The sequence below is a fragment of the Podarcis filfolensis genome (assembly GCF_964270895.1).
Source record: "Podarcis filfolensis genome assembly, chromosome: 7".
Classification (NCBI taxonomy): Eukaryota; Metazoa; Chordata; class Lepidosauria; order Squamata; family Lacertidae; genus Podarcis; species Podarcis filfolensis.
In genome coordinates this window covers 24670881-24685117 of record NC_139603.1, presented here as the reverse complement: position 1 = coordinate 24685117, position 14237 = coordinate 24670881, and the positions used below count along the sequence as shown (strand labels likewise).

At 42.2% G+C, this 14237-nt stretch overlaps 1 protein-coding gene across 12 annotated transcripts in view; it reads left to right on the top strand.

Annotated features, from left to right (window-relative positions):
• Nucleotides 1–14237, top strand: part of PIGN (phosphatidylinositol glycan anchor biosynthesis class N) — an 87353-nt gene that overhangs the window by 47858 nt on the left and 25258 nt on the right. For all 12 annotated transcript variants that reach the window (XR_014550586.1, XR_014550587.1, XR_014550588.1 and 9 more), the window contains 4 exons: nucleotides 7984–8092; nucleotides 9844–9946; nucleotides 11307–11409; nucleotides 13146–13232. Coding sequence is in view for 9 of the 12 variants with exons in the window: in XM_083623748.1 (XP_083479874.1) it covers nucleotides 7984–8092; nucleotides 9844–9946; nucleotides 11307–11409; nucleotides 13146–13232 (402 nt within the window). In the remaining 3 variants the exon portion in view is untranslated. The remainder of the gene's footprint in view (nucleotides 1–7983; nucleotides 8093–9843; nucleotides 9947–11306; nucleotides 11410–13145; nucleotides 13233–14237) is intronic.

Genomic DNA, 14237 nt, shown 5'->3' with positions numbered 1-14237 from the left:
ACTGTAGATCTATGAATTGTGTACAACCCAGTGTTACACACTGGGACACTCTTTTTCTCGTCATGCCATTAGGCTCAGCTCACTTTGCAGTGATATGAGAGAGGGCCTTTTCTGCTGTGGTGCCTCGACTGTGAAATTCCCTCTCCCTGAAGGTGTAGATGGGATAAATTACCGTATTTTTTGCTCTATAAGACTCACTTTTTCCCTCCTAAAAAGTAAGGGGAAATATGTGTGCGTCTTATGGAGCGAATGCAGGCTGTGCAGCTATCCCAGAAGCCAGAACAGCAAGAGGGATCGCTGCTTTCACTGTGCAGTGATCCCTCTTGCTGTTCTGGCTTCTGAGATTCAGAATATTTTTTTTCTTGTTTTCCTCCTCCAAAAACTAGGTGCGTCTTGTGGTCTGGTGCGTCTTATAGAGCGAAAAATACGGTAGTTGATACTGTCGTTTCAGGGGGTTTCCCCCTGCCCCCTGTGCTGCTGTAATTTTTTAATGATTGGTTTTCTGTTGTATTTTATTACTTTATACTGAATGTAGTATGTTGGAAACTGGCCTGAGTTCACTGTGCGAAGAAGGATGCTCTAGAAAACCGATAAATAAATAGCAAAACACCAAAATTCTCAGCGTCAGCATGCCTGCACTTACCTGGAATTAAGTGCCATTGAACTCGACGGTGCTTGTTTCTGACTGCACAGGCTCAATTTGTATACTGAGCTTTAGCAAAAGTTCAGCCAGACGAGATGCAAACTTTGGTGTTTAATTAAAAATGCAAACCATCTTGCAAAGAAAAATTAATATTTAAACTGCTAGCTTGAAGTAGAAACCCCATCAAAGAAAAGGAAGGGAGCATCCAGCCTCTACTTGCTTATTTTCTCCTTTTTTTTTTTTTACTTCTGCTAATCTGTCACATGCAGATATAAAAGCATTGTTATTTCCTGATTCACTTGCTGGAGTAAAGAGAGTCCTTCAGTTATCTTGATGTACTGGCAGAAAGCGTCATCCCTTCTGCTCTGGAAAAAAAACCCCAGAGCTATACTTCCCTTTATCACACCTATCTATAATATGAAAATAAGAAGACTGGCTTATACCTTAACACTGATGCTGTAAGATTACTGCGACAATGTGTGTGAAGCACTTAAGCACTTAGGAAAGGTGCTCTGTTAGAAATATTTAATTATTTCCAGTTGGAGGTTATGCATAAATCGGAGCTACTGTCAACATATTTCTCATGAATTCTGTTAGAAAATTTTGAAGTGTGGCTCATCACAGGGTTGAAAATGTTCCAGTTCCAGTGGATTGCATATTAATTATTGCTACCCAGTGTATATGTAAAAAGAAAATCTGCTGTAGGCTGGCTCTAATAGGTACTAAATATAATTTTTCAAAACATAGTAGTTCTCGGCAAGAGTTTAATTTCTCCCCAAAGCGTGTTCTTCGTTGCCACTAGATGTCACTGCAAATGTGGTATTGATGGAAGAATTAAGGAGCTAAACTGATTCAGATAAAAAGCAAAATAGATTGCAACCATGTAATTTGCCACAACCTTGTAATGAAAGTCACCTTTTTACTTTCTTTGAAATACTTCGCTTTATCCTTGTTTTCCCCGCCGGTTTTCCCTCTCCTCGTGACCTGAGTTGGCTCAGACTGATTTGGCATGCTGGCCTTGCCACAAAACAAACCTCTAGGAATGAAAACAGTTCAAATGACGCCCACAAAGAATCCAAATGGGTTTCCAACCGAGCCATCTCCGGGGGAATTTTATTTGGCTACAGTAAATAAGGACCGTAAATTAGGAGTCAATAACTTCCTGTAAGAGAATTGTGATTAAGTTGTATAACCTTTTAAAGGAGAGCAGTCCTGCCCTCAGGATTAATGTTTGCAAATCCATCTTCAGTTTAGCTAATATAATAAACTGTGTTTAGCCTTATCTTTTTGCTGTTTGATGCATGCCTTGGCCAAATGCTAAACCAAGTCCATTGTAGTGTAAAGCCGCAGTCAAATTGGGGTCTGGCTTTGGCTAAATTGTCTGGAAGCTCTCAGGTGCGAAGGCTCTCCTTATCCTGTTTGTTGCATTAAGAACCTTTAAAGAGCTCCCTCAGCTGACAGTATGGTGCATGAGGTTAACACTCCCAAGGAATGAAGGAATATGATGAGCTGGACAGCCACGACAGCTGTACGATGGCAGGTTTTAGTGGTGAATGAGAAGGCAAGCTGCCTCTGTTTATCTCCACGTCAAGGCCATTTCACACACTGCACAGTAGTAGCAAGCTATCAGGAATTTTTTATGTTATCGCTGCCAAACAAAATCAAGAGCTGCTTGAGGGGCACATGTACTTGTGTGGCAGATACACTTGTAAACGTTTATTCACTGTTTAAATGAACATTCAAAACATCTTGGGGCATAGGTGCCAACTCCTCCCTGGGTGCCTGAGCACCCGCAAAATTCCCCATGTAGGGGCCGGGCACCCACAGATTTTCGTGCCAGGATTATGCACACTGCATGGCACCCATGGCCCCAGGAACCCACTGTCGCGGGGCCAAGTTGGCAGTCCTTTTTGGAATATTCTAGAAACACTCCTGTTTTGGTATATACCTAGTATGTCATGTGCAAACTGGTCCTACGCTTGCTGAAAGAAGCAAAAGCATTTGTGAGCTGTTGACTTCCCTCCCCACAACCCCAAGGCGATTTAGTTAGCTTTGGTGTTTGGAAACTGAAAAATTCAAATTCTGCAGAGATAATTACGTCTAACTTAAACATTCATCCTATGCCATTTTCCTGGGTTCTTGAATGAGCTCGAAACACGACTACCAAGCCGTTTCTGTGAAGCCAAATAAATAGACATTTATTTAATTATTTGCATTAATCAGGCTGCACAAAATCATACTACTTCATATTCTATGTTTTGTTTCATTTTTTCACTCACAACACCTATCTCTCTTGAAGGGCTCTGCAGAGCTTCTCAAGTATATTCCTTAAGAAAGAAAGAGAGAGAGAGAGAGAGAGAGAGAGAGAGAAAGAGAGAGAGACAGAGAGAACCCAATAAAATGGCAAACTTCTGTGAGTTTTTTTGTTTTTTTTTGTTGGCACCAACATAGAACACAAATACTGTTGTAAGAACAGCCTTCATTAGCCTAAAACAGGACTGTTTTGGCTTCCACACAGCATTCCCACCCCACCCTCAGTGTGTATAGTACATTTTCATAATGGAAAAGATAAATTTAATGTTGCTCTTTATGTTTGCAGAGCAAACAGATCTACCCCAGCTTCCATCTTTTTGTGGTGTTGCTGAATAAACATGTTTGGGAACAACTGAGTACAGATGGCTTCCAGGTTGGAATTACCTGGGTACATTTTTTGTGTTACATATTCAAATGTATCTAGCCTAGTAAACTCTTCGCATTGACTTCTTCCTCTCCTTATCGGCTGTTATGGGTGAGGTCTGCCATGTAAGAAAAAGGCCTAGTGAAGCCTTCATTTTATTACTGGATTCTTCCAGCCTCCCCTCCACGGTGCTTTTAAATATTTGCCTGTTCCCAAATATTAGCTGCTATTTTCTAAAACTAGATTTAACTGATTTCCTTCTGCTGTACTTGAGGGCATTTATTGGGAATCCCTCATAATGAACAGCTCTGTTGCTGTGAAGATGGAACAAAAGAAAGCAATCATGGCGGCTGCTGTTGTGTGCAATTTTTATAGAAATGAGCGAAATAGAAAATTGATTCAAAATATTTGGGAAGGGGTTTGTTGGCTGATGCTTGGTGACAACACAGACCCACCATCTGGAATTCCCTCCCTTGGGTAATTTGTGAGGAAGAGATCGTAATGGCCTTTAAATGCCTACATTTACCCGAGCTTTCCTGGACTCTGACTCTTAATTCTCTGTTGTGTACACTGCTCAGTTTTATTTGTAATCTATAGTTTATATTTACAGTGGTATCTCCGGTTGCGGACGGGATCCGTTCCGGAGCTCCGGTCGGATCCCGAGGTTTCCGCATTTGGAGGGACCGCTTCTGTGCTAGCGCACGGTGCCGTAGAGCGCTTTTGCGCATGTGTGCGTGGCAAAACCCAGAAAAATACTTCCGGGTTTGCTGCGTATGTATCCTGAAGGATACGCAACCGGAGGTGAACGTAAGTAGAGGTACCACTGTATTTTGCAAATTTTCTTTACTGCTTAACTGTAAATAAAATCTCTATGTGGATCTCCTCCCCGCAAATAAATTTAAATTTTTGGTAAAAAATAATGGGAGGGGGAGTTAAAAAAACCCAGTCAGGTGGGCGGGGTATAAATAATAAAATTATTATTATTATTAAAAAAGCAAAATGAATAAAATCATTTAACAGTGTACAATAGAAACTAAAGTTACAACTTCATTAGAGCTAGGTTTTGTTCTGTTTGGTCCTATTTTTTAGGATTATTGAATGACATTATTGTACTTCTGTTGTTTTAATGACAACTGCTTAGAAATATTTGTTATATTAAGTGATACAAAAAATGAGTTTCTTTTTTTAAAAAAGAATTATTTATGATTTTCAGTTATATACATTTAGATAGTTTTACAATCCTAACATTTCAAAACTTGACTTCCTTCCTCTTTCTGCGGTTCCTTAATTTTTAATTTTTTTTAACATTTCCTGCATATTTTAAATTAACTTATTCTTTTATTCATCAACTTTAAATATACACTGTTGTGAAACTGCAGGTTATTGCAATAATCCTGCTAAAAGACGACTCTTTCGTTGCGGAGTGAATTCCATAGGGAGCAGAAAGTGCTTCCTTTTTTCTCCTGTCTTGAATCTTCCAGCATCCCATTACTACAAACTTCATCTGATCTCCCTGAGTTCTAGTATTATGAGACAGGAATAAATACCGTATTTTTCGCTCCATAAGACGCACTTTTCCCCTCCTAAAAAGTAAGGGGAAATGTGTGTGCGTCTTATGGAGCGAATGCAGGGGGGAGGCAGGCAGGAAAAGCCCCCAAGAGTTGCACACAATCTCCGCGCGGCTCTTGCAGGCTTTTCCCGTCAGTCCCTTCTCCCTCCTCGTAGAAAAGCCCACAGGAGCCGCGCGCTCCTTAAAGGGGGCGCGGCTCCTGTGGGCTTTTGCGGGAGGTGGGGGTATTGCCATAGCCGCACGCAGCCTCTCCCTGCCGGAGAGGTTGCGCGCGGCTAAAGAGGAAGCCAAGACAGCCAGCGGGATGGATCCCGCTCGCTGTCTTGGCTTCTTTGCTCTTTGGGGCTGAGGGGGAAAATAAGCTTTTTTTTCTTGATTTGCCCCTCTAAAAGCTAGGTGTGTCTTACGGTCCGGTGCACCTTATGGAGCGAAAAATACGGTACTTCACTCTATCCACTTCATATATTAGATACACCTTTATCATGTCCCTTCTTACTTGTTTCCTCTCTGTACTTAAAAGCCCTGATTTGTGTAAGGGCATTACAATACAGGCAGTTTTATCTCACGCTTATTTGTATAGAATTGAATTTGCCATTTTACTGCCCACACACCCAATTTGGAGAGGCCCTTTTGGAGTACCTTGTCTTATCCACTCCAAACAGTTCGGTATCACCAGTTTCAGTTCCCTATAGACTCCAGTGAACAGGCAAATGTGGGGCATAGGCTTGCTGCTCTACCCTTTACGGCCATCCAGCCGCAAAGTAAGGACGAAGCTGGAAATAACTTCAGTTCCTCTGTAATAAAACTTGATGGATAGACAAACATAAAGTGGAACGGCAGGATGACTCTGGCTAGTGCCTTTACTGGCTGTTGTGGGGAAAAGGTTTGCATTAAATTAATTTTCAAGTCCGAAGTCTAAGCTGTTGTTGTGTAGGGCGAGAAAGAGAGAGCCCAGAATATATTACTTAATGCCCTCTCTGTGGATTGTCACATGATGGCACGCCAGGCAAAGTTTTATTGAACCAGCATAAAAACCGGTGCCAGATATCTGCTGCTTTGTGATCTACTCTAATTACCTCTCTAATCTGTAACTCTGTAAGCTTGGAAATGGACTCCTATTGACAGGTCTACCTCTTAAATAAACTTTGTTGAAAGCCTTCCTCCCAAAGTTTGTTTCGTTTCCCTATTTATTCTGCCTAGGTGAAATCAAGCGTGAAATGCAGTTATGCAAGTATGAATCAACAGTTTGCTCTGGGAGTTGCTGAATACTTTACGGTGGCATCCAAAACATAATGGGGTTATACAATACTTAATGCCTCCAAGTAAACATGACCAATTGAAATATGTTAAGCAGTATGTGGTTCCTAGAGCTTCTGCATTTTTAGATTTTTTTATGTAGTTCTTAACTTTTCTTGCTGTGCCCAGGCTACTTGGCAAGCCTTTTCCATAATCCTGAACAGTATTACTGAACATTTTTGCAAAAGAGCACTGTTCCTACATTTCATTGAAACTATTGTATATATTTTTTCCAAGCAAAGAAAACCAGCCTGACAAAGTGAAAGGATAGATTCTGAATTGTATGTTAAGAACCAAGAACCTTTGGGGAGAGGGAGACATCCTACAAGCCAATTCTGCAGAAAGCTAAATTGAGATTGGGCTGAGGTTTTCCAGTACCGTGTAAAACCACAGTAACTGCATGAGCAGTTCAAAACAAATAACCTGAGCTCCTATAGAGCTACTGAGCTCCTATAGAGATGGAGTTGGGGGAACTGATGCCAGCAAAAGGTTGCAAATAGCCTGGCTCCCAACTCCAGCATCACTGTGGGCAAAGCAACAGTTACCTGCGACACTGTGGTCTGACCTGCACCATTTCCCCAATGATGCTGCTTAGGGTGCTGAATTTTTCCAGATCATGGAGCTCAGTGCAGTTTGCACTGAGTGGTAGGAACCCTTGAGGGTCTCTGGTCTTTGCCATCACCTGCTACCTAATTTTTTTTTTAGCTGCAGGTGTTGGGGATGGGACCTTTTGCATGCAAACCATTGCTCTACCATGGGGTTATTGATGTTAGAATTCCTGCTCCATGATTGTAGTCATGGGATTTTTGTCTATCACATGACGCTATATGTTTTGACTCCACAGAGTGGGAAGTGACGGAGACAGGATGTTTGTGTTACTGTGTTCCGTGAAGCTGGACTATTGTCCTTTGTTCTTTTTCTCTTTGCTGTCTAATGCTAGAGAGAGAGGGAGCCATGTTGCAGTGCTCCATGTATGTTTATATGTAAATAAAGTAGATTAGCCAAAATGCTGAGTTGCTGAGGTCTGATACGCAAGCTGCGAAGACTCTGCGGATCCCTAAGTTTGCCAATGTCTGTTGGCATCTGTCGCTGTGATGTTTGGGCTGAAGAAAGCTTTTGAAGCTCCCGAACGATCGACCAGGAGGGAGAGAACATGCCAGTCGGGCATGTGGCTCTGCCAGGGTCCTACTCGAGTGTAGGATGAGCTCCTGACAATTATCCTGTCCCCTAAGGGAGCAGGAGATGCAGAAAATGTGTCCTTGTAGGAGCCAGCAAGCTTATAGAAAAGCTGTTGTGATGGCGCACATGTGTCCCACTGATCCATATTGGTAGAGGCTATTTTTTCCTGCTGGTTAAATAGCATAGCCAGTCGTATCTGCCCTACTCAGATCAAGAACTTAAGTCATGTAGGGCAAGTGTAGATTCACACATCACATCTTGAATCCTACTGTGCATTTCAATGACAAATATCTCTGTGAAGCTGTCGGTTGTACATGCTCATTTACAGGATCAGAGTTCCCCATAATATATACGCATGGCAGGGCATGATGGGTTACGTACTATTTCGTTCTTCATGGGGGCATTGGGAACCCCAGCCATTTAAACACATGTGCACAGTGGGAGAGCTGTACAAGTGTCTTGCCCTTTAAACATGGGTGCTTTTTCTAGCTAAAAGTGTCAAATCTGCTTCCGTTTCCTTTCTTTTTGTCAGTTTTGGTTTATACGCTTAAGTTTTGGTGTCTTTGCAGAATAGTGGAACCACCCAGATTAATTGCTCCCTTTCCTTTCCTTTATTAGTTTCTCAGTCTGGCACTGTCAACTTACATCGTGAATAGTACTCGCAGTAGTCTTCACAACAAACAAGGCCTGCCTACAACAAATCAGATTATTAGCTGGACAACATTAGGTAAGCACTACTTTCCTTAACTGGGATTATCCTAGTCCGGCATGTAAAGATATGTATATAGACACACATTTCCTGCTATTTAAGAGTTTAACCTGGGATGTCCTTGACTGGCATCCATACATCCATAAGCATCATCCTGCAAAAAAAGAAAAAGAGAGTATCAGCACCCTCTTCAAGCTCTCATGAGCGATATTGATTTAGAAGTGGACTGGCGTTTGGAGATTAATAGCTCAGCCTGGCGTTAATGAGATGCATCATTAACTATTGTGGAGTTCAGATGCATAGCGTTGATGCTGCGAAAACTGGAACTGGAGGAATGCTTTTTGTTCTCTTCTTCCAGTTGATATTTTGCTTGGTGCCTTTTGGTGCAGGCTACTTCCAGCCTCTAGGTCAGAGCTTTCCAAACTGTGTGTCACAAAACTGCAGTGTGTAGATATGTCGTGCGAATGCTCCCTGCGCTCCTCCTGGGGCTGGAAAGGGCTTAGTTTAACCTCCGGTTTGCTAGTAAAACTGAATTGCTGTGTCGTGAAATGATGCATGTCTAAAAAGTGTGTCCCCAGTACGAAAAGTTTGGAAGGCTCTGTTCTAGGTCGTTCCAAGCTGTTTCTCCCTACAACCTAGCAGTTTGAAAGCACACCAGTGCAAGGAGATAAATAGGTACCACTGTGGCGGGAAGGTAAACGGTGTTTCCGTAAGCTCTGGTTTCTGTCACGGTGTTCCGTTGCACCAGAAGCGATTTAGTCATGCTGGCCACATGACCTGGAAAGCTGTCTGTGGACAAACGCCGGCTCCCTCGGCCTGAAAGCGAGATGAGCGCCACAACCCCACAGTTGCCTTTGACTGGACTTAACTGTCCAGGGGTCCTTTACCTTTTACCTTTCAAGCGGTTTCTCTCTACATTCCGGCTTCAGCCCCGTTCATATATACATAGTCATTCCAGCAGCAAATTACTCCTTCAAGAGAAACAACTCAGGCATGCTTACTTCAATTGTCCACATAAGCACGAATGAGCCTGGTGATATAAGGCTATTGGTTGAGTGGCGCAGAATCCTGTGAAAAAAGTTATATCCAAGCTTGGCCACCTCTTTTCATGGGGTAAACTCGGAATCGTTGTAACAGATGGTCTTTTTGTTTTGTTTTTGCTATGTGGTGAATATTGGCTCCCAGTACGTTTCCGAGCACAACTCAAAGTGCTGGTGTTGACCTTTAAAGCCCTAAACGGCCTCGGCCCAGTATACCTGAAGGAGCGTCTCCACCCCCATCGTTCTGCCCGGATGCTGAGGTCCAGCGCCGAGGGCCTTCTGGCGGTTCCCTCATTGCGAGAAGCAAAGCTACAGGGAACCAGGCAGAGGGCCTTCTCGGTCGTGGCGCCTGCCCTGTGGAACGCCCTCCCATCGGATGTCAAAGCGATAAATAACTACCTGACATTCAGAAGACATCTTAAGGCAGCCCTGTTCAGGGAAGTTTTTAATCTGTGATATTTTAGTGTATTTTTGGTTTCCTATGGAAGCCGCCCAGAGTGGCTGGGGAAACCCAGCCAGATGGGCGGGGTACAAATAATAAATTATTGTTATTATTATTATTATGCATTCAATTCAAAGAGTGAGGAAAGAAACCATTTTCCTGCACCCTAGCTTCTAGGAATGTGAATGCAAACTACACAAGTCATACATTGCTCCCATGCTTTGAGAGTCATTGAGGGGGGTATTCAAATATGTTGGTGTTGACAGATGATATTGTGTTTATTGCAGCTTCGTCCTTGGTAGTGCCACTGCTAAGCCCGACATTCCTCTTCTCGAGGTTGCTGAGCATATTTCTTTCCCTGATGTCAACATACCTTCTGCTTAGTACAGGGTAATTCTCTCTCTACTTTATAAATGAAATTCCAGCATATATATTTTTTTGCGTTTCTCTTGACTAAGCAATTTTAAAGTCATGTATTTTCATTTTGCCAGATTCTTGTCATTCTTCCATTGCATTTAACCAGTAAGACGCAAAGTTCCAGATGCTGCGTGTGTTTAAATCTCATTGCCGACGTCGTGGAGTAAACATTTAGCCAGTGATTTGTATGGCACTCTGAAACATTTTTCTGTAGCTCCTTTGATTGCATTGATTCATGAGAACACATATGGTAGCTAACACACAAACACACACTATGATTTCAAAATACAGTAGAAACCAGAAAGTAAAAAAGAGGAAGGAATAATCAGCACAGGGGGATCAAATAAAAACAAGTGTTTGAATAATTCAGTTTCACTTCTTATGATCTCCAACAGCATTTGGAGATAAACAACAATTCAATCCAAAATTTGTGAATTTGACACAGAAATTTGAAGAGATGAAATCCCTGCCCCCATTGATTACTTTTAAACCTATGCTTTTAAATAAAGCATCTTGGGGGTTGGTTGAAATATTATTACTAAAAGAAAAGGGCGGTGAATCCAAATGTAAAAAAAGAAGAAGTTTCCCCTAGTATTTCAAATGTAATAATAGAGTTGCGTGGAATGTCACACTGAGGTTTATATTTTTAGCAAGCTACAATCAATGCCCTTTCTTTTGTCATAGTATTTTAATACAGTAGCTCTCAAAAACGGCTGCTGGAGGAACGACCGGTTCACTCTGTAAGTGTGTGTGTGTGTGTGTGTGTGTGTGTGTGTGTGTGTTTTCTGAATGCATTCATCTTTTGACCACTGTGAAATTGGCTCCCTGTAGTGGAAAAGAAGGCAGTCACCTTTGATGGCAGTAGCCATTTTGAATTTTTCAAGCATCCTGGCTTTCTAGGAGCAACAAAATGTGGCCATCTTGGTTCACTTCTCCCTAAAAATAATTTTGCCACATCCACAAAACGTTGCTCAAACAAAACAACTAATTTCTAAGGTGATGATAAATTTCTGAGGCTGATAAATAGTACTTGCCAGTTTACCAGAACGCGACTTGAAGGTAACAATTTCAAATGCGGAGAGAATTGCCAAGTAAGGGCAATATTTCTTCCAACTGTTTGGCATTTTCTGTATTAATCGGAACAATATGCAGGTAACATGAATGTGGAGAGCTCAGCTTGACTGTGGCCAACACAGTTGTTGAACAAGTTGCCAAACCACTGTCCGCACACAAACACCCAACCTAGTAGCATTTGTTATGGAAGGGTGGTGGAGGAAAAATAAATTTGATGCCTGGGTTGCATTTTTTTAATTTGAAATGTCTTTCGACGTAGATATGAAGCACTTTTCCCCCTGGCGTTGGCTTTGTTGATGTTTGTGTGGATAAATATGGAACAAGAAGCAGTACAACGTTACGGCATTTCACCAAAGCCAAAGGTAACCCTTATTTTCACTGTAGGTAAATACCACTTAGACATTTAGTTACTGGGCACTAACTTTGATTAGACTTCGTTGCTTCTGGTATGTGTATGTGTTGTCTAGGCATTATTTGGCTAGGCATTATTATTCTCAAATAAAAGAAAAATGGATTCTCTTTTCCCTCAGCTAGGGTGGCCCAAAAGGGTCATGGACCAGGGAGTGTTGATGCAAAATCCAAAGTACCAGCAGCCATTTCCACTAGGCAGATGCAAACTGATACCCATAAGTCCTCAAATCTTACCATATGTTTTAAATTGATGGGTGGAAGTGGGAAAGGCCCAGTGATTTTAAACCCACATTTTAGGCCAGGCAATGGCAAACTCGGCCCTCCAGATGTTTCGGGACTACAACTCCCACCACCCCTGACCACTGCTCCTGTTAGCTAGGGATGATGGGAGTTGTAGTCCCACAACATCTGGAGGGCCGAGTTTGCATATGCCTGTTTTAGGAGGTGGTCATGTAGCATTCAGGTTGGCTGCAGGGGTGAAGATAGCACAGGCAGATCCCATAAAATTGAATGTAGCCCACTGGTGCAAAGGTCCTAGCAGCTACACCGAGAAACTAGAGCAGGTGTGGAGGGCCTTTGGTCCTCCTGATGCGGCTGGAATACAACTCCCATCAGCCCCAGCAAGCATGATGGGAGTTGTGGTTCAGCAATATCTGTTCTTCTTCAATAAAAGGCGGGGGGAAAGGGAGACCAGAACAGGGTATTTTAATGCCAGCACTATCACAGAGTTGTCTATGGAGGGAATACAGTGGTACCTCGGGTTAAGTACTTAATTCGTTCCGGAGGTCCGTTCTTAACCTGAAACTATTCTTAACCTGAAGCACCACTTTAGCTAATGGGGCCTCCTGCTGCCGCCGCGCCACCAGAACACTATTTCTGTTCTCATCCTGAAGCAAAGTTCTTAACCCGAGGTACTATTTCTGGGTTAGCGGAGTCTGTAACCTGAAGCGTATGTAACCTGAAGCGTATGTAACCCGAGGTACCACTGTACAGGTATATTGATTGAAAATGTATTTTATTGTCACTTTTGAATAAATGTTTTTTGAATTTTTTTCAAAGCAATATCTGGAGGGCCAAAGGTTCCCCACACCTGAACTAGCATCTAGAAGAATGACAGAAACCAAACCATGCTTACTCTCTCTGGAGCTAGCTCAGTTTGCTCTGCAGTAACCTGGCTGAGTGCTATTATCCAGTTGAGTGCTCTAATGTGGGAGCAATGGAAATAAGAAGTTATTAGGTGCTATGCTGTCAATCCACGTAAATCAACACTGCACCAGAGGGAAGGAATTAACCAGCAGTCGCGAATACGGCACCTCCGTTGCTTCCCGCTGTAGCTCACTAGAGGAGAATGCTTCAGCTGCAAAATCACCTTTTTTCTGAATTATGAAAATATGTCTCCTTCCAGGACGTTTGGGGAAAAGCAGGAAGAAATAAGAGAGCAAATGGAAAGTTCGGGGAGTTATTTCCTTACCTAAGGCAGCAGAAGCATTTCCACTTGATCATCCTGCTCGAACGATAACTTTATTGAGAGTCATTAAAGTGTAATAAAACTGTTGGGGAAGATGCTTTCGTAGCAACAGACATGGGCTTCTCTGAAGGAATAACTCTTTAAATTCTCATTTGCTCCCTGGAAAATATACCTTTAATATCAACATCATGGCATTGATTTCTCTTCTCTCTTTTACAGCTTGCTGCTCTCAGCTTTTCATACACTAATGATCTAACACAGTTCCGACAACTTCATTTGGATGACGTCCGGCGATCTTTTTTCTTCGTATCATTTTTCTACCTTGAGTGAAGGCCTGGTTGAAATGCGATGGGTTGGCTTTTCATTTTCATTTTCCCTTCCCCTCTGAAAAAGCAAAATCTTGGTTTCTTAGGATGGGCCTGGCTTGGAATTGCTAGTGGATAATTTTACAAGCAAAGTGCTTATCAATGGGACAGGAAGCATACATGTGGCCTAGGACCCACATACCTACGGGACCGCCTCACCTGGTATGCCCCGCACATGACCTTAAGGTCCACAAATGACAACATTTTGGAGGTCGCAAGTCACAAGGTGGTTAGACTGGTCTCAACTAGGGCCAGGGCCTTTTCAGTACGGGCCCCAACTTGGTGGAACGCTCTGTCACAAGAGACTAGGGCCCTGCGGGACTTGACATCTTTCCGTAGGGCCTGCCAGACAGAGCTGTTCCGCCTGGCCTTTGGTTTGGACTCTGTCTGACCCTTATGTTTCCCTCCCCTTATGGTTTTGATCTATGGGCTACTTTTAAAATGAAGCTGCATTTTAAATTGCATTTTAACCTGTATTTTAAATTGCCCCCTCCCATTATGTTTTTACTGTAATTTTACTGATGTTAGCTGCCCTGAGCCCGGCTCTGGCCAGGGAGGGCAGGGTATAAACAAAATTTATTATTTATTTTTATTATTGTTATTATTATTATTATTATTATTATTATTATTATGAATGAAAGTTTTCATAACAATGCTGTTGTTGCTGCATTGAGCCTACATACTGTGCCCAGTTTTTAAAATTAAAATTTTAAATTTTTTAAATGATATCCAGAAAAGTTTAGTAATGAAGCTTCCCAGTTAGGACTTGTTATTGGCCTTTGGTTAACCTGGTTTTCCACGAGTTGATTCACACTGCATATATTTAGCATACTGGCACTTTTGTGGTTTTGTGCTTTTCATCTCCTTCTTGTCTTACACAGAAATTGTAGGTATGAATCTCAGAAGAAGAGTCTTGCTCACTATATCGTTGGTCCATTAAACACTT